Raw genomic sequence first — 24,365 nt, forward strand, 5'->3', positions numbered from 1 at the left:
ATTTCGTTAAGGCGAGCGTATCTTTTTTCCGTCCCCAGCGCTCTCTTTGTGGGCGTTTTATCCGCTATAATTTATTCTGACAAGCCCTGCGTGATAACGCTGCGCATCTATCTGCTCAAGTTTTGCTTTTGTGGCCCGTATCTCTTCTTTAAACGCCCCCGGTGCTCGGCTTTCTTCAGCAACCATCGTCTGAAAGATTGAGCGCAGAAGGCTTTCTTGCTTTTGTTTATCCTTTTTAATTGCGCTCGCTTTTTCGATTGCTCCCATTTTTATTTCGTGTTTAAAGCGTTCCCTTTGAACTCCGTATTTTTCACTGCTGCAGTTATCTATTTTTTCCAAGGCATTTCTTACTCGTTCCATAAAAAGATCATGCAGCGTAGCGTGGTGCCACCTATGTTAACATAAAGGAAATGTAGTGTAGTGTGGGGCCACCTATGTTCTTACACAGAAAATAAAGGAGAGCAGTTGCACTAGGGTCCGGCAGAGAGCGCAGACCGTCGTTCTAAGACTCCAGAAAAAGATATCGGCACTATGGGTTCCCATTCGGGCACTCGCGGAGAAAGGTACGAAAAGGGCGCGGGAAACCGCAGGGGCCGTCGGTGAGCAGGAGCGAGAACTTAGACTGGCTGGACCCTGTACTTTATTTGCTTCCGCCCACGTTTCGCGCCGCCGAAGACTGACGCTTGTGGCAGCCCCCCGCTGTCCTCGTTAAGCACGGAGGCTCGCAGTCAATCGTCGTTACCGAATGCTAACGCCTGAGGCAGCTCCTCCGCTGTCCCCGTTAGTCCGGACGCTCGTTCTGTGCTGCACCTAGTGGCGTACTGCGTTTGGAGATTGAACCGTCTCAGTCCGATTTTCGTATACGCGACAATCATCTTGTAAGAGTTTGTCATTCAACTTCCGGAAATCCCATCTAAATGCGGTTAGGGCCGTCTCGGAAGTAGAACCCGGGACGTTTACGTTGTGAAATCGGCAACATGACCACTGCGCCACCGCGAAGGCCAGAGAAGTACGCGGTTAGCAGCAGCGGCGGGGTGCGATAGTGGCGATAGCATGAGCAGGCAATCGGAAAGAACCAAAACGCTTCCCGTGCTCGATATGGAACCTGAGTCCCTCGCGTTATGAAACCGGCCTCTAGCCGCTTCAGCTATCATCGCATTTAGGGCGCACAGCATTTCCTTCGGGTTCCTAGCGTGGGCGTTGGCTTAGGACTTGGCTGCGGTTTCGAGCGCATTCTAACGCGATCCGCTTTGGGACAGATGTGAAAATTTGCGGACGAAACGATACGGGCCTGCCAGTCGTAGAGAACATTCAGCGGCAAGTTCGGAAATAAATTTGAGGTGCAACAGCCGGGTCTCCGACGAAGGGGGAGAGGGGCCGCCAGCTCTGCCGCTACTCCACCCTTGCACCACTACTGCAAGCTGCGCCCATATTCCTTGCTTCAAAGTAGGCGGAATTCCAAAGTTGTGTGTCATGAAGTTTCCCCGGTGGTTTAGTGCAGTTGACCGCTGCGACGGTGAACGGAATTAGGAGTGGTACTATTGTGCGTTTTATATTGAATATGCACAATTTTTTCTGGCCTTTATTATTCACAATCTTTGAAGTTATTCAAATTGGTGGCGTGGGAACTCGATGCTTTTGCATTATCACTGACAGTTCGTTTGAGTCGAGAATATGCATATGCAGGAGCTAACAAGGCGGAGAAAATACTTTATTTAGTCATTCATTCCAAATGCCCCTAAAAGCCATCACGCAGAAAAGTATAATACTTTGGGTGTTGGAGACACAGCAGAAGAAAACAATTGTTTCCTGTTGGATAAAAAGAAGACAGCACTAAAAGAACAGTGCATATGTGCGAAAACAAATTTGTGAAAATTAGGGAGAGTGTTGTATGCTCCCAATAATAAGTAAATAAACCAACAAAAACAGCAACGCATGAAAAACCATGGCACATAAACAAAAAATGCGTTGACGAGTCACTAAACCATGGGTAAATGATAATTCTGATCTTAGAATATAAATATAAAGTTCTACGAAATCTCTACAAGAAAGCCGTATGGCGCAGTACGAAAGAGTGCGCAGTTCACAAACAATAATTATGATGTTTAAAGTTTATTTCTTCCTGAAGCGAAAAAGGAAGCCGAGACAAAAGGCCACGAGGCCTGACAAGTTTTAAGATCCCTTTTCAGTTTGGAAGCGGTTTTGAAGCCGTTATTAAACAAGTACAACAAATAGACAGAATTGGCGCGAAAACACGCAATTACAAAACATGTAGTACATCTTTACACGTATCCTATACACAAAGAAACACCAAATAAAAACACTGCAACGCACAAAAGAAAGGTTCAGAGTAGATACGTGTGTATCTCTATACGCGCAAGAGTAGAAATAATGAGCATAACAAACCTCCAGAGAAAAAAAAAACGCTAAAAAACACAAGAATTCACAGAGGCCCCAGAGAAGTTCTGGAGTGCACTCGGTCAAGTATTTCATAACATATCTCGGAAATTTTTTTTTAGATGTCTCATATTCCCAATCAAACGAAAACAGCTAGGTTAAGAGCTTCGGGCACCTGAAACTGCATACTTTGTTTGCCATAGTTTGTGCGAATGATGGGTTCGCTCTTTTTTTGAGTACGCAGGTAGTATTGTGTTGCCGTGTTCTATGAAGGGACGGGTTTAAACGGTTTCGGTGTATGCACTGCAGCAGACGAAGATACTGCATTTGTTTGGATTTAGGATTCCATATTTTCTAAATAGAGGGTGTGTGAGATCAACAGGCCTACCACGATAGCCTTCGACTGCACTGAAAGCTTCTTTCTGGAGCAGTAAGAGCTTATCATAGTTTGAACAAGTCGTAGTGCTTCAGACCGATAAACAGTACGAGTAGAATTGTAACACAAGAGGGAATAATACATAGCCAACTGCATTTGCGCAATTTGGGACGGGAGATTTTGGCTAGAAGTTGGCAAAAAACACATGACACTACGGCCGAATAATATTAATAATTATTGAAAACGACAGTGAGGAAACTGAAATTGGCACGTACTTCTATAGGAACTTAGGCAAACTGAGTGAGCAACGGACAATAGGGTGAGTGCACAATAACTGCAATAATCAACTAGGGGTGAAAACTACAAAATACAGTGAGATAAAACGAACGTAGACAGGTATAAATGAACGTTTGACAAGAACGGTGCTCGTTCAAATGGGTTTGGTGAGTGGTGCTGGGTAAATTTTGGGGCACTGAGAAACGTATGAACTCGTCGGGGGAGAGTAAACAGTATGCCACTAAACTTTTTTAAGGGGAGAAAGACGATAGCAGTGACGTGCCGTTGTCAAATTATTCCAACTTATTTATGCACGGTATGTTAAACATGACACTTACTTTATTCATCGATCATTTCAGTGCATTCGCAGTTTTCACTGTTTTTTATTCGAGCTCAATGTTGACTTTCGCTTTACCATGCTAACGTGTCCTTTGTTCGTTAGGGCAGCAAAACCACATGGATGGCACGAACAGCGTCTGGATGAGGGACCTCATTGGTCTTGACTGTTGCGACTCCGCGCTCTGTCGCAAGGAGGTCTAAAGCGTGGCTTGCTTCAGCCGCTAAAGATGGGTATCTTTCTCTCGACAGGAACGCGGCACATGTGGCAGCAGTCCAGGTTCGCCGAACACTCCGTGCATGCGCCGTGGCCACACAGGAAGACGACATTGCGCGTCCTTTCCATGCATATGGCGCACTGGTGGCGGTCCTCCAGCTCTTTCAGCTTGGCGTCCAGCTCCTGCTGCCTCCTTTGGTTCGCCTGCGTCGCTTGCACCGGTTGACCGTCTGAAGAATACAACCGTTCACACTTGCGTCACGCTCTGCTACAGGTAACTCGGGACACACAGGCGCATAAAGGTCACCATAGAGATATCACACAACAGGGCAGAATGACGAAGGCAACCACTGTGCTCCCAAACAAACAATGCCGTAGTTCTACCTTTTTATTTGACGGTGCTCTATATGCTTATTGAATATAGTGCGGTCGGCAACTGAAATGGCACCACCAACAAACTTGGCCTCTTTTGATATGGTCTTACGTTGCGAATTTACACCTGGGTCACGCATTAAGGACAAGACAGGAGTGGAAACGACACTTTGTAGGGCAGCGAGACACTGTCAAAATTGCTTGGCCTAGGTAAGCTAGCGCCATCTGTCGCAGCAGAAGAAACTGCTTGGCCCCGGAATAAATTGTGGCCGTTATAAGTTTGCCGCTATCCTGTCCTTCAGCGTCAAGGCAACGAAGCTTTGTAGACGGCGTTCGTTTTCACTTGGTCGCTCGGCCGGGCCTGCCGCAATGGGCCGTTTCGCCGCCTTGCACTGGGCTATGAGGCGCTTCGTAGGGGAAGGATCCGGATCAATTCCGACCACCTGAGGATCTAAAAGAGGCGCTGAAATGTCCCAACATTGACGTTTCCGTTCTTCGCCTCCATCATGAAAACAGCCGTCGCGGCCGGATAGATGAAATAGATAAAATGATCAATGAAGATTATGGCACTTTGAAGGGGTTTAAAGTCGTTTAACATTAACTGGTGTGAACTAAGGTAACAATGAACCATTAGGACGGTTTATACTAAATTAGTGTAAATAAGCACACATTTTCTAGAACTAAAGTGAAATAAAATGTATAAAGGTGGAATAGGGTAGATTAGGATGTATTGACACGGGTTATAAAAGTTTAAGTTGGAGTAAGGTAGATTAAAATAGATTTTGCCTGGATAACATAGATTAGGGTGTTATAACATATATTAAGACGTGTTGAGGTAGATTCGTAAAATTAGAAGGGTTACGATGAAATAGGAGGGATTGAATACAGCAGCAGTAAATATAACGTATCCCTAAACCTAACTTTCAACCATAATTTACCTTGACCCTAAATATATCACTGAACGTAACCATAAACCTATTTTAACTACCCTAACCATATCCCTAAACCCAACCTTAAAGGTACAGACAACCGATTTTTGTCGAGTATATCTTCTCTATCCCAAATGACAGGGCATCACTTAAAGGGACACTGAAGTGATATGTAAACATTGCGGGATTACTTGCGCAAATTGTAGTCCGGAGTCCCCAGGCCATGTTTCGACCACCCTGGGCGCGTTTACGCGATTTTATTTAGTAGAAAAATTAATTCGAAAATGCTGTCCTCCTCTCTTTACGCTAGCCCATTTTCTGCGGCGTTTTCGTGTGACGTCAGGAGGGGATAAGCTGGCAATTGGCTGCGCTACTGCAAGGCTCCTCGGCCTTCAGACTGAGTCAGTCGGCCCAGCGTTTCGTCCGCCGGCCGCCGACGGGTCGTCGCAATTCGTTCGCTCAGTTGAAACGAAGCCAGGACACGTTTGTGAATGGTAGAATTTGCCTTTCTTTACTTGGTTAGTTTGTACACTGTATCTAGCTCCAAGTCAAGGTCGCTTCACACAAGCGCTGCACAAGCGCACATGCGACGCTTCGCTGACTGGTATGCCAGTAGGAAAATATAAGGCCTCTTGAAGGCGGGAGAAGAGTCAGCGAAGTCAATATAGGTACTATGGAAATAAAATCAACTGATATTTTTACCGTACAGCGTAAAACTAGGGTGCGGGAAGCACTTTTTTGCGCTGGGCGAACAAGCACAGCGGTCAGCAGCACGACTACGCATCTGCGAACGCTTTTCCGTCTACAAAATGCAATTGCTAGACGTGAGCTATTGTGGAAACTCGGGCGACGCTTACTGCACGAGCGCAATACAACAAATAGTCACCTAAGCTGCTTGAAATACCAAAACTAAAGAAAAGTGTAAAGTGGTTGTACAATATATACCCTATATTAGCAATGCCAGCGGAGCCCGTTCTGTGGCCGAGCGGGCGCCGCGGGTACGTGCTTTTTTTTTTTTTTTTGTAAGTTCACTTTTTCATTTTCCGCCGATGTTTTCTATATTGAGTTCACCTTTTTTTGGGCCGCAACGTTCATGGCTCCACGAACTAGTTCACAAAACGCGCGCAGGCTGGCACTGGCGCGCTAGCGAGTTCTCGTTGGCGTGCTGTTGCCATAAGCACAGACTGCTTGCAGGCAGTGGGCACAGGCCAGAATGAACAGACCCTTGGCCTGGTGCGAACACGCTTTTTACGACACAGGCATGAGGGAGGCAAGCTCCAAATATGGGGGAAAAGCGCATGACATTTGGGCGTCTGCGGGTACGCGGAGGGCGTTCATGCACTGCGTAGGTTTCGGCTAGTGAATGCTACGATTCCAATCCGTCCTAGGAGGCTTATCTTTATGCATTTTTACAGCGGACAACATGGCAGAAGCGCGGTACGATGATTACTGAGTTATTGAGAATGCCCATTCAACAACGCCAACGGTTGTGTTTTACAGAACCGAAACCGAAACCGAAACTTGTTTGGTTGCTCACCTTGGGCATCGTCCAATCACGGTGCCCGCTCCTCCTAACGTCACAGCTTTAGTTGGTGCGGCCGCCGCAAACCGCGCATGGTAGTTTTTCTTCTTTCGCGCTTTGTAAAATAATTACCGATTTGTCAACCGAATAAACGATGAAAAGTGTGCTAATTTGAGCCAGTCTACGCAGTGCAAGCAAAAACGGGAGCTTGACAAATTCACTTCAGTGTCCCTTTAAAGCACCTTGACGAGAAACGGTTTTGCTGATAATGCCCTAGAACTTTTTAAATCGAAATTTTTAGATCTGCGAGCCATATGTGTCCCCCCCAAAAATGATGCTGGTAACCATGACAGAGTAGCTCGGCAACATACTATTGTCTGTATGCGGAATTAAAAACGATATTTAAAAACTTGTCGCCAGGTAAAAAAGTTTGAATCGCAGGCTTTTCTGTTCCGTTATGTGTTTTTTAGTGCAACGGTCTATTGTGCACGAATGGGCCATCTGTTGGGATAGACGATATATAGAATCTGGCTTCACGTTGTGGAGGTGGGCAGTTCGATTCTCCCCGGGCGCGACGTTTTTTTTAAGCTGCCGTTGGCGTATTTGGAAAGTGAAATAAAATATTTTGGCAGAACAAGCGCCTCTGACTCAGGCAGAATCGTCCAAGCTCCTTCACTGGATCTGTTTACTAAGCGCTGCCGTTGATTCTGGGCATGGTGGTTCAGTTAGCCACACTAAAAGCAACCCGGCGATGGCAGCGCCGTGTCTTTAAAGTTTTCAAAATAATGTTTAGAAATACATATGCAATTTAACCTTCGACAAATACTTGTGTTAGAAGGTTTTCAATACGCAAATAAACGTTTCAGCAGTTACAGTAGCTGCTAGGTTTGCAGGTCACGTGACAGGGACACATATTGTAGTGTCAAGTTTCGACACTACGAACCGCCACCCTTCTGATTTCAGGAAGTTTGCTGCCAAATTAAAATTATTTCCGCTGATTTGTTTAGAAATTTCTTGTGGTTCCCGCGCTATATAAAACGCTGGCTTTCATATGAGCTAGAGAACATATACGCGACAACAATCGGTTGTCTGTCGCTTTTAACTACAGCGAACCTACTTTTACTATTCGCCTAAACGCTCGCATGGTAACGTCAAAAATGTGCGCACAGATTCCTTACTACAAAGTGCTGCGCGTCGGCTCTGTACAACAGATAGATGTACCACTCCTCCCCCCTCTGACATTCTCAAGGCGGAACGGGCTTGAATTTTTATAGTCACAGTTGTCCCAGTATCCCCTGGATGCACAGTAAAGAACAAACCAGTAGCGCCATTATCTGGGGCCGTTTGCCAGGACTAACTCGGAAGTACCTACACGCAGAGATTCATACTAAAATATACTAGAGGGAAACGGCGATATTGCAGCTAGCGGCATTCCTCTCCTCTGGCTCAGCTAGCCATATGGCTTCTTTTTTGGCTTGAAGCCAAAATCCGGTAAGAAATACCGCATTTTTTCTTGTTCCTCGTGCACGAATCTTCTAAAGAATCCCTGAGAAATAAATAAATAAATAAATAAATAAATAAATAAATAAATAAAAAAATAAATAAATAAATAAATAAATAAAAGGCTTAAGCTTTATAACAACAAAACAAATTTGGTTAATCTTCTGCAATAATATTGTTGCCTTTTTGCACCCGGAGGCAATTTTCCAGCCTGTTCATAAGCCATGCCAAGGCCAAGTGAAACATGCCTGCCCGGCACATGACGGAAGGCTCACTGAAGCTCGGCTCCCCTAGACAGTAGCGCCAGATTTCCCTTTAGTGTACATAAGTATGAAACTCTATTCCTGAACCTAAGCGCCTAGTACCAAACACCCTCAGCGAAGCCGCCTAGACGGCCGATTGGGATGAAAATGAAAAGGTTACTGTCGGTAGCATAAACGCGTTTCATTAAGCTCATCCACGCGAACGAATGAAGGCGTACCCACCGGAACGAACTTTGGCCTGGACGGGCTTTGCGCAAATGAGGCAGAGTTTACAGCGCAAGCAGCACTCCTGGCAGGTCACTCGGTGTCCGCATGGCTTGAATACAACGTCCGCTTCAGCATCGGCGCAGATCTTGCACTGCGAAACTCCGGCAGACGCACGGGCGCCCTGTCGGCTTGTTGCATCTCTTGTGCCAGCCACGAACCGACTAGAAGAAGAAATAAATTCAAACACGATAGTCATTTTTACTTGGAAAATATACAAAGCGTTCACTTTAAGATCGCTTTACACCCTAATCACAATTTACACCCTAATCGCTTTACACCATAATCGCATTTTATTTGCAGCGACATGCAATAAATGAAGCAGTAGAACAAGCAGCCATTCTGCATTACGCACTGCCTGAATTTTTTTTTGTTTACTTGACCAAATTCTAGAAGCAAACTTGAATGTTGCCACAAGCGAACAAAAGTCAGCGGTGTGCACTGAGATCAATTGAAGGAACAGAGATGTCTTTGCGAAATGTAGCAGGAGCAAAAGGCGAGCAGTGCGGAACCAAGCCGCGGTTACTTAGGAGACCTGGTAGCTTTTTTTTTACATGAACACCTGCGGCGTCATTTTGTTGATTTTGTGTCAGTACGTATTGCTACTAGTGCACAAGGTCTCCCTTGAATGATTTTCTCAAACCTCGGCATCACCTCAGAGGGGCAGTTAACACCCAAACCTACTCATAAACTATGACGTGAAAGTATAGCTACGTCTCCAGATTAATGAAGGCAATACGGTTAAAAAAATGAAAATAAAAGTAATCGATAACACATTTGCACTTTTTGTCCCATTAGAAAGTCAGTTCGCACTTGTCACAGAATCACTGACCCATACAGGGCTGAGTCAATCACGAATCAAATGGCGTTAGCGAGACCATTCTGGAGAGAGAATTCTACAGTTCCCTCTAATAAAGAGGGATTAGCACGCATTTGGCTAATATGGTCCTCTTCATCACACGGGATGGAGTGTAGTGTTAAAAGTTCCGATGGTCCTTGCGAAAAGGCAGAGCACATCAAGATAAGGTGGTAAAGATTGGAAACAACTGATTGCCCACAAAATATGCCCTTTGGAGTATATGCTGTACGAGGATAGGTCAATTTAAAGAGAATGTCGGGGGTATATACACATCGACTTGAAATTTCAGCTTGAACAAAAAACGATAGGACTTAGGAAGGAAACACGGACACAGTGCTGACTATCAACTATCAAGTCGATATGGAAAGTCGATATCAAGTCGATATGGAAAACCAACTCGCCCAAACCCAAGCAATTCTGCAGTATATACACAGTTTGTGTATATCTTGTTTGCAATAACTTCTACTTTTCTGGGGAGACGTTTTAGAGGTGTGAGGAAACCCACAGGGCAGGATTCCTGGAGGCGCTGACGACTAAGGATCTTTGCTTTGCGGTAGTTTTCAGGCCAGGTCGCGTCCTGTGGGGGTGGGTTAGAAGAAACCATGGGAGGATGTGAGAGACTCTCCCGGGCAGCCATGTGGGCTAACTGGTTCCCTGTGTCACCCTGGGTGTGCGCCGGGGTCCTAACCAAACGAACGGATACGAATTCGTGCCGTAGCTCCTGAATTTTTCTCAGTATAGTAGTGGCAGTTGCGTTTGGAGTGAAAGAACGATTTAGTTCACGAAGTGCCACGTGGGAGTCTGTGAGAACGCGGAGTTTGGTTTGAGGAAGAGACGGGCGATTCTTTTGGATGCTTTGAAGGGCACCTAGAACTCCGAAAAGTTCGGCTTCTGCTAGTAGGCCATTGATTTGTGAGATATTGCAGGACCCATCCAGGGGTGGAAATTCAGGGCAAGTTCAAGCTACCGCTGCGGCATTGTTGGCCACTGCTGCCTCTGAAAACATCTAGTTCATCAATGGCTTTGTCTTGCCGTATACGCCTAACAAGACGCTCTCTAGCCGCCCGGTTGGAGCGCCGTATAGGCCGTCGTCTGATGAGTCCAAGCGGTGGACGTTCCCATGGGGGGAAGTACCTTGAAAGGGTGCCTCCTCAAAGACGCTGTTCAACGCGTCCCATTTTAAGATTGCTTGTCCTTGCGGTGAGCATTCTAGGCGCATTTGAAAACGTAGCTGAGTTTCCTCCACGAGCTGTCGTAGCGTGGGAAGAGGAACTGCCAACTCTGGACGATCATTTCTGGTGTGTCGAGGGATACTCGTGATGGTTCGAATCATAGAACGATTTAGTATTTCTGAATCGCGCAGATGCCGGGGGCTGTTGGAAAACCGTATGTTGGAAAACCGTATGTTGGAAAACCGTATGCTAGCCGGCCATGGGCCACTGCTCTGGCGAGAGTTTGACAACAGGCTTCTCGTGAATCAACCACGTGATATCACCGTCACAAAAGCGCTGATTGTCCCCACAGCAAGCGATTCTCTAGTCGTGCTGGCACGCTTAAAGAAAAACCCAACCTAGGTTAATAGGTTCGCTACATAAATGCACGCCAGCCATCTAATTATCAATAAATTTCAGTCATTCATTAGTTAGTGCGTTAGAAAAACATCAGCACAGGTGACGCCAAAGTCACTCATCTTCCACGCGAGCTCCTGAGACGTCACAAATTGCAACGTCGGGTAACAGGTATTTAGGGCAATAGCAACTAATGGCCCATCGAGCGAAAAGCGGGTGTCGGCTTCCCCAGCGTTATATTGTCCGACGCATTCCGTGGCGGCAGTTTAAGCACGTCAGCAGTGAAAGGTGACCTCTAGTACTCGCAGATGAAGGAAACGGAAGAACGCGGCTGAGCGAGCTAACAGACGGCAACGAAATTCACCAGCGTCGTCAACTCTCTCTTCACAGAAAGACGGGAACGAGGCACCCGTCGCGTTGCGCTGCTGAACACACGAGGTCGCGGGTTCGATTCCCGGCCGCTGCGACAGCCTTTCTGATGGAGGTGAAAAGCAAGGACGCCTGTGTGTACGAGATTTCGGCGCACGTTAAAGATCCCCAGGGGGTCAAAATTAATCCGGAGCCCTCCACTACGGCGCGCCTGGTCGCCTACGTTGCGTCGGTGCCTTAAACCCTACAATCAACCAATCAGCGGGACGAGCAACGGCGTAACGCGTAGGAGACAGATCGGAGCCATTCCAAACCGTTTATGCGGTTCGCGTTAAAATATTCTGCATTAACAGCAATGATTATAGGAAGTAGCTTCTTCCTCGTAGATTACATTAGTGTCACAGGGCGTTCTCAGTACCGAATTCCTCCGTAAGCCTACTGTTCTGGAATTTCTGAAGCTCTCCTTGAAGATTAGTTGCAATTATTTACTGCTGACACATTGAACCATAAAAACAAATATCCAGTATTGTTACTCACGGCTTCGTGGCCCAAGCGACCACCACTTCCGCAATACCGATTGCATTAGCGGTGTCCAAAGGCGATACGCCGTTATTGTTCTTCTTGTATAGGTCCGCTCCACGGTTGGCCAGGTAGCAGATGGGGGCCAGTTTGCGGTCTTCAAGCTGCTGCTCGATCTGCACGCCGAACACAAGGTCACCTTCAACTTAAAAACAGTGTGACACTATTCTTTTTCTTCTCAGTACTAAGCGATTATGCATAACATGACTGAGGGACAAAGCATCAATTGGTGAAAAACCTTTATAAAACTCTATCGTGAAAGAAACACGAGACGATACGAAGGCTTACAGAGCTTCCAAGTTTTCGCATTTCTGCGAGCTTTTCCATTTCCTTTGTTGAGCTAATCATTTCTTGCACAAACTAAGTGCGACTTCGCTGAAAATTATCCTTCTGAAGATGTGTTTGGACTTCGCTTCCTAGATCAATGAAGAATGGTAAAAGTAACTAGATGGGAATGACCCAGATTGCGGCATTACGTCAACGTTGTTTTTGAAAAAGAAATCAGTACCCTTTCACTCTGTGAAAAAGAATAACCCGGGAAGCTGTCTTCCGTAGTCTTTGTCGTCTTAGCGGCTTATTGTCACATAATTTGTTTCCGGATAGTTCCGGTAAAACAACGCGTACAGCCATTTTCTGTAAGCAACCCGGCGTTGTGATTCAGTAGTCAGTGGCTACTTATCCTGTAATTTGCTTTGGGATACTTTTATGACACAAGAGTAAGAACTTTTGTCTGTTCACATACTAGCTTCGTAGATGACCATGTTTCACGGTGCAAAATAAGTTACAAAAGCCAACCTACAAAGACCAAACTTACATCAATACTATTAAATTCGGCTTCACCTCTGAACAGAAAAACATTGCTGGGAAGATATTCCTTAGGGACAATATAAGCCGTCTCATTTATGAATGCCCCAAAACTTTTTCTTATTTTTATGAAATTTCTATTTATTTATTTATTTATTTATTTATTTATTTATTTATTTATTTATTTATTTATTTATTTATTTCAGTACTTACATTCGCCCGAGGGCATTTCAATAGGGGGCTCGAATAATCACAAGGCATGAAGAACTGTGAGTATCAGTTTCACTTTTGGAACAGGAACCGGTTCCAAAACTTGGAACTGGTTTTTGAGGCCCTCGGGCGGATTTTCAAGAGAAAATCCGCCAGAGGGACTCCAAGGTTTATATGACGGTCAAAAAGCAGAAATTAAGGGCAGAAAATGTTCACAGACCGCAGATAGGTTTGGAGCTTTTGATGGGCCGGATGACCCCATGTGCAACTGCCATAGAAGATGCCTCATGATGGTCGTGTGCAAGGCAATATTCAAGGGGGTATCTCCGTCCTTATCCTGGCTGTTAATGTTAGCTCCAGCTTCTACAAGCAGTTCCACGACATCCCACTGCCTGCGCAACACAGCCGAGACCAGTGGCGTCTCCTGTTTGTTGTTACGGAGTTCCAAGTTGCACCGCCCCTGAAATGTAGGACAAGAAAAGAAGTGACAGAAATATAGCAGTTTCAAGCGATGGGCAACAACTCCTGCCAATATTGGGCGAAAAAATTTGTTCAATAGGCAGCTGTAGGCAGCTGTACAGCTGCCTACAGCTGGGTGCAAAAAATAGGCAGCTGTAGAGCTGGGTGCAAAAAATATTTCTGCAAACTTACTTTTGTTAAAGATTTTGTTGCTACTAAGGCAAAGCGGTAATGCTTATAAGGAATGCTTTCATACAGAACATGCCCAGAGTGCCATTGATAATGTGCTCTCCTGTAAAGAAAGAATCTGATGACCACGCTATAGTTTCATACTAATATATACTAGAGGGAAATCTGGCGCCACTGTCTAGGGGAGCCGTGCTTCAGCGATCGTTTCATCATGTACAGGGCAGGCACGTTCCACTTGTCCTTGGCGTGGCTCATCAACAGGCTAAAAAGTTGGCTCTGGCTGCAAAAAAGCAACAATATTACTGTAGAAGGTACCTGAAATTTGTTTTGTTATTGTAAAATTGAACCTCCAAAAGATTAATTTTTCAGTGATTATGTAGAAGCTTCATGCACGATGAACTTAAAAAAAACGTTACCCTTTTTTGTTGATTTTGGCTTCGAAACAAAAACAAATAAAAAGAAAGCCTTATGGCTAGCTAAGCCAAGTAGGCGAGGAACGTCGCTAGCGCCAATGGCGCCACCCACGGCAGCCCGTGACTGCAGCGACAGATATGTGCTCTAGTACATATTAGTATGAAACTCTATGGACTACCCGTCTATTACGACTGATTTTTCGAGCTGTTGTTTGTGAAATGTACAAATACGATCAGTTCTACTGCCATTCAAGCGGTTCCTTCATATAATTGTAAAATAATGCAGAAGACAAAGCTCTACAATTAAGCAACAACGATAACACGTGAAAATTTCAATGCTTCGTCATCCGGTGTTTAAGAGCAGCTTTTAAAAGACCGAAAGGCGCACTTTTTTGGTAGAGAGGAGGCTTTTATTGTGGCACGCGTTCAGTTATGGTAGCACACGGAATTAAAACACAATTCAGTGTAAGGGAGGAAAAAGTTACCTTTGTCAAAAGAGTTTGCGCTATCTTGTAATGTCCATTAACTGCAGCCAGATGCAGAGCGGTGAATCCGTCTTCTTTCGGTATGTTTACGACGTCTGGTCGCCTTAGGAGAATTTTCTCTACAACACTGGAATGAGAAAGAATAAATGAGAAAATGATGCTTTTGTAGATGGCCGGGGCCAAAAAGAGCATAGAATGCGTAACTGTGCATTAAATGTTAAATTAACAGTTGAACACAGTTGTAATCATCATTTAGTGCTATCAGAAATACAATGCTAGAAATCCCAGTGGCATACTCGATGTGGCATTCTCGAAGTCCAAGAATAGGGCATCAACGGCAACGTTTTTGTCGAGATAAGTATGCAGATCGTGAAGAAAAAGGGGATGCTGGGTGTGACAAGATAAATTTTTACGAAAACCGTGCTGAATTGGATAGGATTTCAGACATGATAGAAAGGAAACTATATAGGAGTACAATACATGTCGCATGATTTTAGAAGATACGCTGGTGATGGAAATGGGGCGATAGTTGTAAATAATTTTAAAGGACCGCGAGTTGAGACTGGAACTTTAGGCCGGAAATATCCAGGTTTTACGCGCCCAAATAGGCACTGAGAAGTGCCATTTAGGCATTTATAGCCACCTAATGCTGTCGTTTAGACACATATGGGCTCCATTCGTATTAACTGCATTAGCCTATTTTGCGACAAATTTTTGAGTTGTAGTAGAAACAGCGGGCAAGCCTTGTGATGCGGAAATTAATTTTAGTTTCTGCGTGAAAATCAGCCGCACAAAAGTTTATATTTTAGCAGATTTACGTGAAATGTAGGGTGATTGGACAACAAAATAAAATCTTAAACGCCATGACAAGCCAGCTCTATGTCAATGATTTCCGGCTTTAAGTAGTACCTCAATTCAGTCGACAATTGTGTGCAAAAAAACCCCCTCAACGTTCACTGAAAATGGGGAGTGTGATTGTAGTTTGGGACGTTACATGACCTGATTAAATCTGGAATATCAGAATGCTACGTGCTCAGAACCTTCGGCACGTCTTGTAGCTAAGGGAATCCAGGAATTTTATGTCAGACAGAATGGCAGATTGTGAGACAGGAATGGCTCTATCAACGACCAGTCCTTTGGGGGAGGTGGCGGATCTATCCTGGACCTTTGAAATGAACTCAGCATTCTTGTGACGCCCAGGCTCTCAGCTGAGGGAATGATTTCTGCTAGGAGTGTGAAATAAGCACGCGGATGTGCCAAGTCTTGTTCAAGTGTAACGTGGTGTAAATAATTTCGGCTGGGACGCTTTGGTCGTCTGCAATGCTGTTAGTTCTACCGGGAAGTTTATATGTAGTAGTTTCGTGCCCTTAGCCGAGCTTAATCGGTGACAACAGACTGTGGTGGAAGCGGCGCAATCGGTAACTGCTGCTTGAAGACATAACCGCGCGCCAAAGAAAGATAATAACTTCAGGCATTTATACGTTGACAGAGCAGAAAGACGTCGCCAGCTTTTCACAGCACGGACGAATCCCATAGATAGTACATGAAAGTGCAACAATTCCGTACAAAGATATTTAGGTATTCTGTTCTTCAGAAGAAGATGACTAGGGAAGCAGCAGGAATAACACCATTGAAGAACTATGCTCTATATAGCGATTATTAATATTAAACAGCACGCAACATTCTGTACCACTAATACCCTTCTTGCTAGGCTTCCAAATGCCCTTGAACATTACCCGGCATGGCAAATGATGGCTGTAGTGGCTAGAGTATTTCAACAATTCCGAGTTGCCCATTCCTAATAGCTCCGTTTCTCGTCCCTTCTTCGTCCTGCGCGTGCTGCATCTTGCGGTCCGACAGTGTTCTCGTGATCCGCGGATGACTGTGCACGTATTCGTGGCGGCCCGTCAAAATTTTTTGTGCGTCAGATTTGCACGTGGGTTTCCCCTAGGAGGCGTGTTTGGCCTTGAGTGGCATGTGCGCGGCTGTGTCAAGTTCACTTTCTTCATTCTTTTATTTTTATCAACGAATAGGGCTCATGGGATAAAGTGTTCGCCTTTGTTCCACATACACAGCGCGTGAGAAGAACGTGGAACATTGATTGATTGATTAATTTTGAGGTTTCACGCACCAACACTTTACAGGCGATAAGGTTTGATACGGGCTTGTTATGAACTTGATAAGGTTTAAAATAGGCTTGATACGAGCTCAAGGAAAAAAAACGGGCATTTTTCCTAAAGCTCCGATCTCTAGTTATGAGTGAGGAGAGTTAAGATTTGCAATGAGCTAAAGTGTAAAGGGCCCTGATAAATAGAAACGTATAATATGAACAAGGTGATATTGTGCGAAGCATATAAGAGTTATTCATAACGGTAGGCTGATGCTTCCTTTAAATCCTACGATTATAAAAAGGGCGGTTTACAGCGCCACGTCGTGGTATATTATGTCTGCGTGATGACGTGCTTTTGACGCTTCGACGCAAAAGAGATGCAGCCAGATCACACGTCCTACGAGCTTCGATCATGGCATTGCGTCGCGAGGCATCTAAGCAGAGGACCGTGCTATGAGATAATTGTAAAAAGAAGATACATTGGCGCTCCCTCATACCAAGTAGTAGAGAACTATTGGAGACTGGTTTGCCCCATTCTCCATGAATAAACATTTTCACTGGTATAAAACGGGCGGTATAGGATTTGTTCACGGAATCCTATATATTGACATTGCTGTACAATATTTGCGTCGTAGCCCGGATCAGTAGGCCCATAAATTGCCGCACAAATCGGTAGGTGGCACAAACGACGGGCTAATAGTAAAGTCGAAAAAGAGCTCTTGGGTTCGAGCAGACACCATCTCTTACTCTTTAAAAATACACCATATGCATATGAGCATTCATTGTTGTGTGTTACATATAGTTTATCGGCCCTCTAATTGTTGAAACGTATTTTCAAATCCCAACTTGAAGGAATTGCAGTGAATGATGGTTTCAACGATGGGTATTTACTATTTATTGTTGTAGATAAAAACGTGACGTAATACATTTTGCGGGTGTATACTTCCGCAGAAATATTCAGATCACGTTTCTAAAAATGGGCAGAAAGCGACTTACGGATTGTTCCCTCTCAAGCAGGCCTCATGCAACGCGTTGAACCCGCGTGCGTTTTTTACGGTGAGATCCACTGAAGGAAAATCAATCAGCAGGGTAGCAATTTGGAAGTTGCCTTTTGATATGGCGTCATGTAAAGCCGTGTCGCCGACAAAATCCTGAAACAGAAGTTTGCATGCACCGATAAATGCGATGTGCTTACATCTTCATGGCGTGGTATAGCGAGTTCCTTTACCACCAACTGTTACTTAACAATAAGAAGATCGTGTATTAAAAACTTTTAAATTATTTTTATTCTAAACGCCACCTTTTTCAAAATAGGCATGCATGTTTCTTGTTTATATTGAGGGCCTCCGTTTGCAATGAAAAACACGATGAGTAAAGCTTAGAATTAGTAATAAATTGCTCCGACATGCTTCGAGGCTAGGGAGGCTGAAAATACACAAAAAATGTATTGCGTTCTGGAGATTTGTAATTAAAACCGAACAATCGCATGAATTGTGCACAGAGGAGTCCATTATTCTAACTTTGAATCGAGTGCTCTCGCGTTGCATCTAAATTGTTATGTTGAATTCCGCGTACCCTTATATATATATATATATATATATATATATATATATATATATATATATATATATATATATATATATATATATATATATATATAGGGCTTCCCGCCAGTTACCCGCTCATGACAGGCTGTAGACGTTTGAGTCACGCCCCGGGGGTTGAAAAGAAGGTCCCCTTCTCCCCGTATAGTCAGAGTGGCGCTGGCTACCACCCTCAAGCGTCAGATACAATTCTAGTAAATATAAATAGCCCAGAAAGTGAAGGAGAACACAGTCACCCAGATAGCCGAATTGGTAAGGCATTCGACATGTAATCGAAAGGCGTGGGTTCGGTCCCCACTCTGGGCGCGTGTTTTTCTTTCTTTCTTTCTTCTGTATATTTAAAAAAAATGTTTACTTCATTAACCGTAGTGAAAAAGAAAAGAGCCTAACCACACCCCTATGCATCCTTTGGCGTTGTAGACTGCTGACCTATCTTTCTGTATTTCCTCAACGAGCCCCTCATTTCCTTACTATATTATTCTGCGAAAGCCTAGCGAGGGTCTCGGTTCTGGCAGCCTTGATGCCTAGGTAGCATAAGAGGGCTTCCCGCCAGTTACCCGCTCATGACAGGCTGTAGACGTTTGAGTCACGCCCCGGGGGTTGAAAAGAAGGTCCCCTTCTCCCCGTATAGTCAGAGTGGCGCTGGCTACCACCCTCAAGCGTCAGATACAATTCTAGTAAATATAAATAGCCCAGAAAGTGAAGGAGAACACAGTCGCCCAGATAGCCGAATTGGTAAGGCATTCGACATGTAATCGAAAGGCGTGGGTTCGGTCCCCACTCTGGGCGCGTGTTTTTCTTTCTTTCTTTCTTCTGTATATTAAAAAAAAATGTTTACTTCATTAACTGTAGTGAAAAAGAAAAGAGCCTAACCACACCCCTATGCATCCTTTGGCGTTGTAGACTGCTGACCTATCTTTATATATATATATATATAGCGAAAACACAAAGGGGCAACCACCATAAACTCCTTCCCTCAAAGGGGAAAAAAGTCATTTATCTTTGATACAACGGGGTATGAAAAATACCGACCAAAAATATATTTAGTAACATAAAAGACGTTTCGGCTACCACACGGGAGCCCTGTTCACACCCAAAAAAAAGTCTCAGGAGTGGTATACTCCGTCCCTTGTGGCGATTGCGAGTACAACTACATAGAAGAAACCGGCAACTTCGAAAAACGAATAAAACAACATGACTACGACGTCAGAAAACGCCACATGGCTTCGTACGCTCTGGCTGAGCATGCTGACACTTCGGGCCACGAGATGAACGGGGGTGCGGCACGCATTCTTGCAAAAAGAGACAAACCTGACGTCACGACTTCATCTGGAATCATTGATCATACAGACAACTGAGCGAACATTGAATCGAACGCAGGGCAATCTGCATCCAGTTTACTCCCACTGCCTACGTCACATTCTTAAATGTACATAAATCGTTATCTGATGTACTGACGAATTCATTGTGAACACGGCTCCCGTGTGGGAGCCGAAACATCTTTTATTTTACGAAATATATTTTTGGTCGGTGCTTTTGTTTCCCGTTGTATCATGACCCATCCCCACCAGGCAGGCTTCCGTCCGACTATAGATTTCATTAATCTTTCTGCAACAGGTATAGTGTTTGAAATGTTAGAAAAATTCACACTGGGGAAAAACATGCTCGCCGGGTGTGGAACCAAACCCACGAACTCCAGAATACCGCTCTAGCAGTTTTGGTGCCACAGGTTGATTGAGATGATTCAACGTTGGTTGACCGCTCTCGATACGCCGTAGACGCTCGAGCCACGTCCCGGGGAGTTAAAAAGGTCACCTTCACCCCCACTAGTTAGAGTGGCGCCACCTACCACCCCCAAGCTAAGGAAACAATTACTTTAGCATAAATAGCCAAGAAAATGGAGGGAAGCACAGCCTCACCAGTAGCGTAAATGGTATCGCAACACACCGTTATTCTGGAGGTCATGGGTTTGGATCCCACGCGGCAGGAATGTCTTTCTCAACTTTTTTGTTTCAAACTTTTCAAAAACTATCTCTTTGAAGATGAATAAATCACTTAGCACTTTTTTTTTTTCACTCGACGGTCTTGACTTTCGACCATTGCTTCTCTCTTCATTCAGCGAGCCCCTCATTTCTTATTCTGATTCGATATTTATACCTATACTATGAAAAAATATTACCGTCACCACGAGATTTGCCCCATGGTTCCCAAGCTGCACACAATTAGAGCACATCACTGTGTTACGTGCATGTTTTGCTTTTTGGAGAGGGAGCGGTGGCTTAGTGGCTAAGACACTGACTACTAAATCCCAGGCCACTGATTTGATTCTCGGCTGTGGTGGAATTTCTCCCGATACACACAAACAATGGAAAGGCCTGGGAGTGGGTATTTCGGTATTAATCGAGGATACCTAACAGGGATAACATAATTGCCAGCCATTCATTACAGCATGCTTCATATTCCACGTATTTTGTCAGTCCATGAAACCCCGCCCCCACCCCCTTCCAATTGAACTTTGGTTTGACGAATGGGCGATTTAACACTTCGGAATCATTTACCACGTGCAGAAACCAAAACGCAAGAACATTTGCCGTCGATAAATGTTCAATGTGACCGATAATGACGTGCAGGAGACTGGTTCCAAATAATGAGCCCATTGTTGAAGCAATGCCTGAGCGCATGCCTGAAGCAATGACTTAGCCACATTAAAACACACGTCACCTCAATACACAGCCGACTAAATTTCGGAACTTGTCGTCTAGGCCAAGTAACTCACAGCGATGAATTTTTGGGACAGTTAATGTTTCAGGCATGTCGTCTGAAGGCATATAACGGATTCACCAAGAAGTGTTTACAGTTAATTACGCGCACATGTTTCCAAGCCACAATGGACGTGTTACTCTCAGGGGATTATTGTGGACGTCATTGTGACTCTTTTAAGAACCGGAGCTCCCACAATGTTTAAAAAATACAATGTGCTTTTGAGTTGCCACTTCATTCATTTTTTTAAATAGTGCGTAAATTCCTTGTCCCTCGCTGTCGATTCGGCCTCTAAAGGCGCATTTTTTGGCACGCATGAATATAAATGTTAAAAGAAAGCTTTTTGTACGTCAGCGATATTTAAATTAAAAGCTAATTAGGAACTGAAGCTAATTAAAAACTACGCTTTGTGGTATTAAAGATGGGCACCACCTTTAAAATTATCTTTAAACTCTTCATCATTTATTTTTTGACGAAAAACGTTCTCTTTTGCTGACAGGCTACTTGTCTCTGGGCTGCCAGCAAAGGAGTTGGTACATTTTGTATAGTATACACGGCACTATTAATGCACCTTTTTAATATACAGTAGCCGACAGAGTTTTCGGACTTGGAGGGGAACAAAAAATCGTCCAAAGAAAATAGCAGCCCTAAAAATCCACGAGTTGCAAAAACTAACCTTATTTAAATTAAGTAGGAATGAAAAGGTCGCGAGTGGTTCCTTGCCATCCATTCCTCCTTCTTGTGAGAACGTCTACGTGCATCTCTGCAAGCGTCACGTTTTCTTCGTAAACATTGGCTTTCGAGATTGCTTCCGCCGCACACTAAATGCACAATTATGGCCTCAAAGATCAAAGTTTGCTACACGGGCGGAAGTCAAGCCAATCCGCATTCAAATATAACCTAGTCAGGTAGCTTAGGATTCAAAATGGCGTCGTCCAGGAGTAGCACTGTGGTTCTGCCGCGGAATGTTTTGTCCGGAAAATTGAGCTGCTGGCTTTGTTTTGCCGGAAATATGCGTTGTTCATATATATAACCCTTATGGGACAACTGGCGGGCTCTCCGGGAAGGTCCAGCAAGTCCGAATATCGAGCAAGTTCAAATTTTTGGAGTCGGAAAAAAAACGGTCGGCTAGTGCACTATAGAAAATCTTCGAAGATGTTGCTCCTGGCTACAGAAGACAATCGCTTTCCTTGGCTAATGCAGCTGAGAGAGAAGCCTTGCGATTGCTATGGCAGCTACGCGTAAGCCGAACCATGCACGCATACCCTGGTGTTGACGTTGATACGACGAGAGCATGTGAGAAGCGTCCGCACGCAGTCCACGTGGCCCTTGACGACTGACACCTGCAGTGGCGAACACTTCTTCTCATTCAGCGCGTTGACATCAGCTCCGGCTTCAATCAAGATCTTCATCGCACCAGGCTCGTTCCTGATGTTCCATCAAAAAGATAAGATAGCGAGAGAAAAAATTCTTCAATGAGACCGAAGATGTCAGCCCAGCATAATAATGGGCTTGCTACTTCCGATGGTTTGTGAAAATGTGATAAGGGTTAAATGCTAACGTGAATAAACAAATAAGAAAAGGAAAAACAAAAGAAAATTCACCAGAAGGACCAACGCAAGCATAAAAAAAGCGGCAGAGGCAGTCACAAACTGGAGCGAGTCCCGAGTCTCTAAGAAAACGCGCAAGAGCTTTAAAACCCCGCACCGCACTGTCTTCGCTGTTGCAGGGGCCTATAAGAAGTCCTTCATGCTGAGAGTTCTCGCCCGTAGCAAACTTAGCATATATCTCGCTGCTCTGGCGGGTATACCCACGTATATGCTGGATGTTCAACATCCTTGATGTGGAAATAAACTGAATTGAATTGAGAATTGAATATGCTGATGGCTCCGTAACTTCCGAATCTTCCGAAGCCAGAAGCTCAGTCACAAGACATCGGCTACAAAAACTGAGCTGGCAGCAGTGAGAGCTGCGCTGCAGATTGTCAAGGACTGCCCTCCAAAAAGAGAAGTGCTATAACACCCGTCACTCCCTTTCTTAGCCCGACAGCACGTTCAGGGCTTCACCCTTGAAAAAAATTGAATTTCTATGAACGCCCTTTGTGTCGAAAATTATTGTATTATGAATGTAAGCTTTGTAAATTTTAGATGGTTGCAGGGCTCGTTTTCCTTAACTAATATACACTGGCCGATTTAAAAGCCTCAGATCCCAGATTTCATAAGTTGGGGAAGTAAGTAACAAATCTTTTCGACGCGGTTACGTGAAGTCTGCTGCATGTAACTACACGGGGTTCGTTCCTATTGAGCGGCAGGTGGTTATGAGCGGTAGATGGTTACTCTTGATTCCTGTGTGTGCACTTCGCTGAAATCGCTCTTAATGTGGCGTGCCTCGCATTGGTAGGAATTAAGCTACCACTGCGAGACACCCACGGCAGATGTGCAACCTCTCTGTGGGCAAAATAATTATATGTAAGAGTTACTGTACGTCTGCTGGAAAATTCAGCGTTGCCAACGCTATTATTTGTACAGCACGTTGACAAAACTATAACAAAACAATGGCCTTTTGCATAGCTACAATATCCTGAAGGTATCACCAGAATACTTCCTACAAAGCATATTTACGCGGAAGATGAAAAGACATTACGTGCAGGTGTTTTAAAGTTTGTTTGGTGTTTAAAGTAGTACAGGTAGATTTACAAACGGTGGAATTGTTCCTGCTAACAACAAGAATAAAAAAAGCCCCAGTTGTAGACACAGGCGGAATCGCACTACTTACCCGTGAGCGCAGTAATGAAGGGGCCTGTTCTTGTCAGTGTCCAACGCTTCAATGCTGCTCTTGTTCCTTATAAGCATTCTGATCTCAGCTTCGTTGCCACGAAAGCAGGCTACATGCAGGGGTGAACACTTGATGCTCCTTCGTTGTCCCCGCTGTTTGAATATTGCGACATGCAATCATTGGTGGAGTAGCTCTTGTTTAATTCTCTAAACATGCGCAAGCGCACAAAAATGCCAAACAACACACCCCTTGCATTCTCTCGTGCGCGCGTGTGTTGTATGGCCTCTGCGTAAGTGCGTATGTCTGCACATGTATGCGTCTATGAGTGAATGCACGCTTGTATATATGCACACATGTAGGCAGGTGACATACTGCACAAGCTAGGGAAAAGCTTTAAGTGGGCGACGTCCAAAGAAGAAATGACTGAAGACGAAACCCTTGGTGAATTTGAAGCGAAGTACGGCAACGGGTGTGGAGAGGCCAGGATAGTGCTACAACACTTCTGATCGCAGCTAACAATGCTAATAAATCAGGGATCAAACGTACAAGTGCAGCAAATGGGTCCAAACAACAGAAATAATTTCGGTCGCGTGACAAGCCAATAATGAAAACCACCACAGTCGCCCGCAACCTTTAGTACCGCCACCGACTCCACAGCCTAACCAGGCTCGAAGTCGCCACAAACAAAAAAGTCCTCTTCAAGACATGCGGCACGCACCGCCAATAAAT

At 44.6% G+C, this 24,365-nt stretch overlaps 1 protein-coding gene across 1 annotated transcript in view; it reads right to left on the reverse strand.

Moving 5' to 3' along the window:
• Nucleotides 1–1,690: 1,690 nt before the first annotated feature.
• The window catches only part of LOC144175834 (E3 ubiquitin-protein ligase MIB2-like), a 70,133-nt gene continuing 47,458 nt past the window's right edge, over nt 1,691–24,365 (reverse strand). Inside the window, exons 8-15 of the mRNA XM_077704847.1 lie at nt 23,637–23,788; nt 22,127–22,289; nt 17,494–17,648; nt 14,388–14,514; nt 13,062–13,301; nt 11,786–11,943; nt 8,411–8,616; nt 1,691–3,832 (exon numbers count right to left, since the gene is read on the reverse strand). Of these exons, the coding sequence (XP_077560973.1) occupies nt 3,603–3,832; nt 8,411–8,616; nt 11,786–11,943; nt 13,062–13,301; nt 14,388–14,514; nt 17,494–17,648; nt 22,127–22,289; nt 23,637–23,788 (1,431 nt within the window). The 3' untranslated portion in view covers nt 1,691–3,602. The remainder of the gene's footprint in view (nt 3,833–8,410; nt 8,617–11,785; nt 11,944–13,061; nt 13,302–14,387; nt 14,515–17,493; nt 17,649–22,126; nt 22,290–23,636; nt 23,789–24,365) is intronic.

This window comes from Haemaphysalis longicornis, unplaced genomic scaffold (assembly GCF_048455015.1).
Source record: "Haemaphysalis longicornis isolate Haplotype H1 unplaced genomic scaffold, Haemaphysalis longicornis Haplotype H1 scaffold_3, whole genome shotgun sequence".
Taxonomy (NCBI): domain Eukaryota; kingdom Metazoa; phylum Arthropoda; class Arachnida; order Ixodida; family Ixodidae; genus Haemaphysalis; species Haemaphysalis longicornis.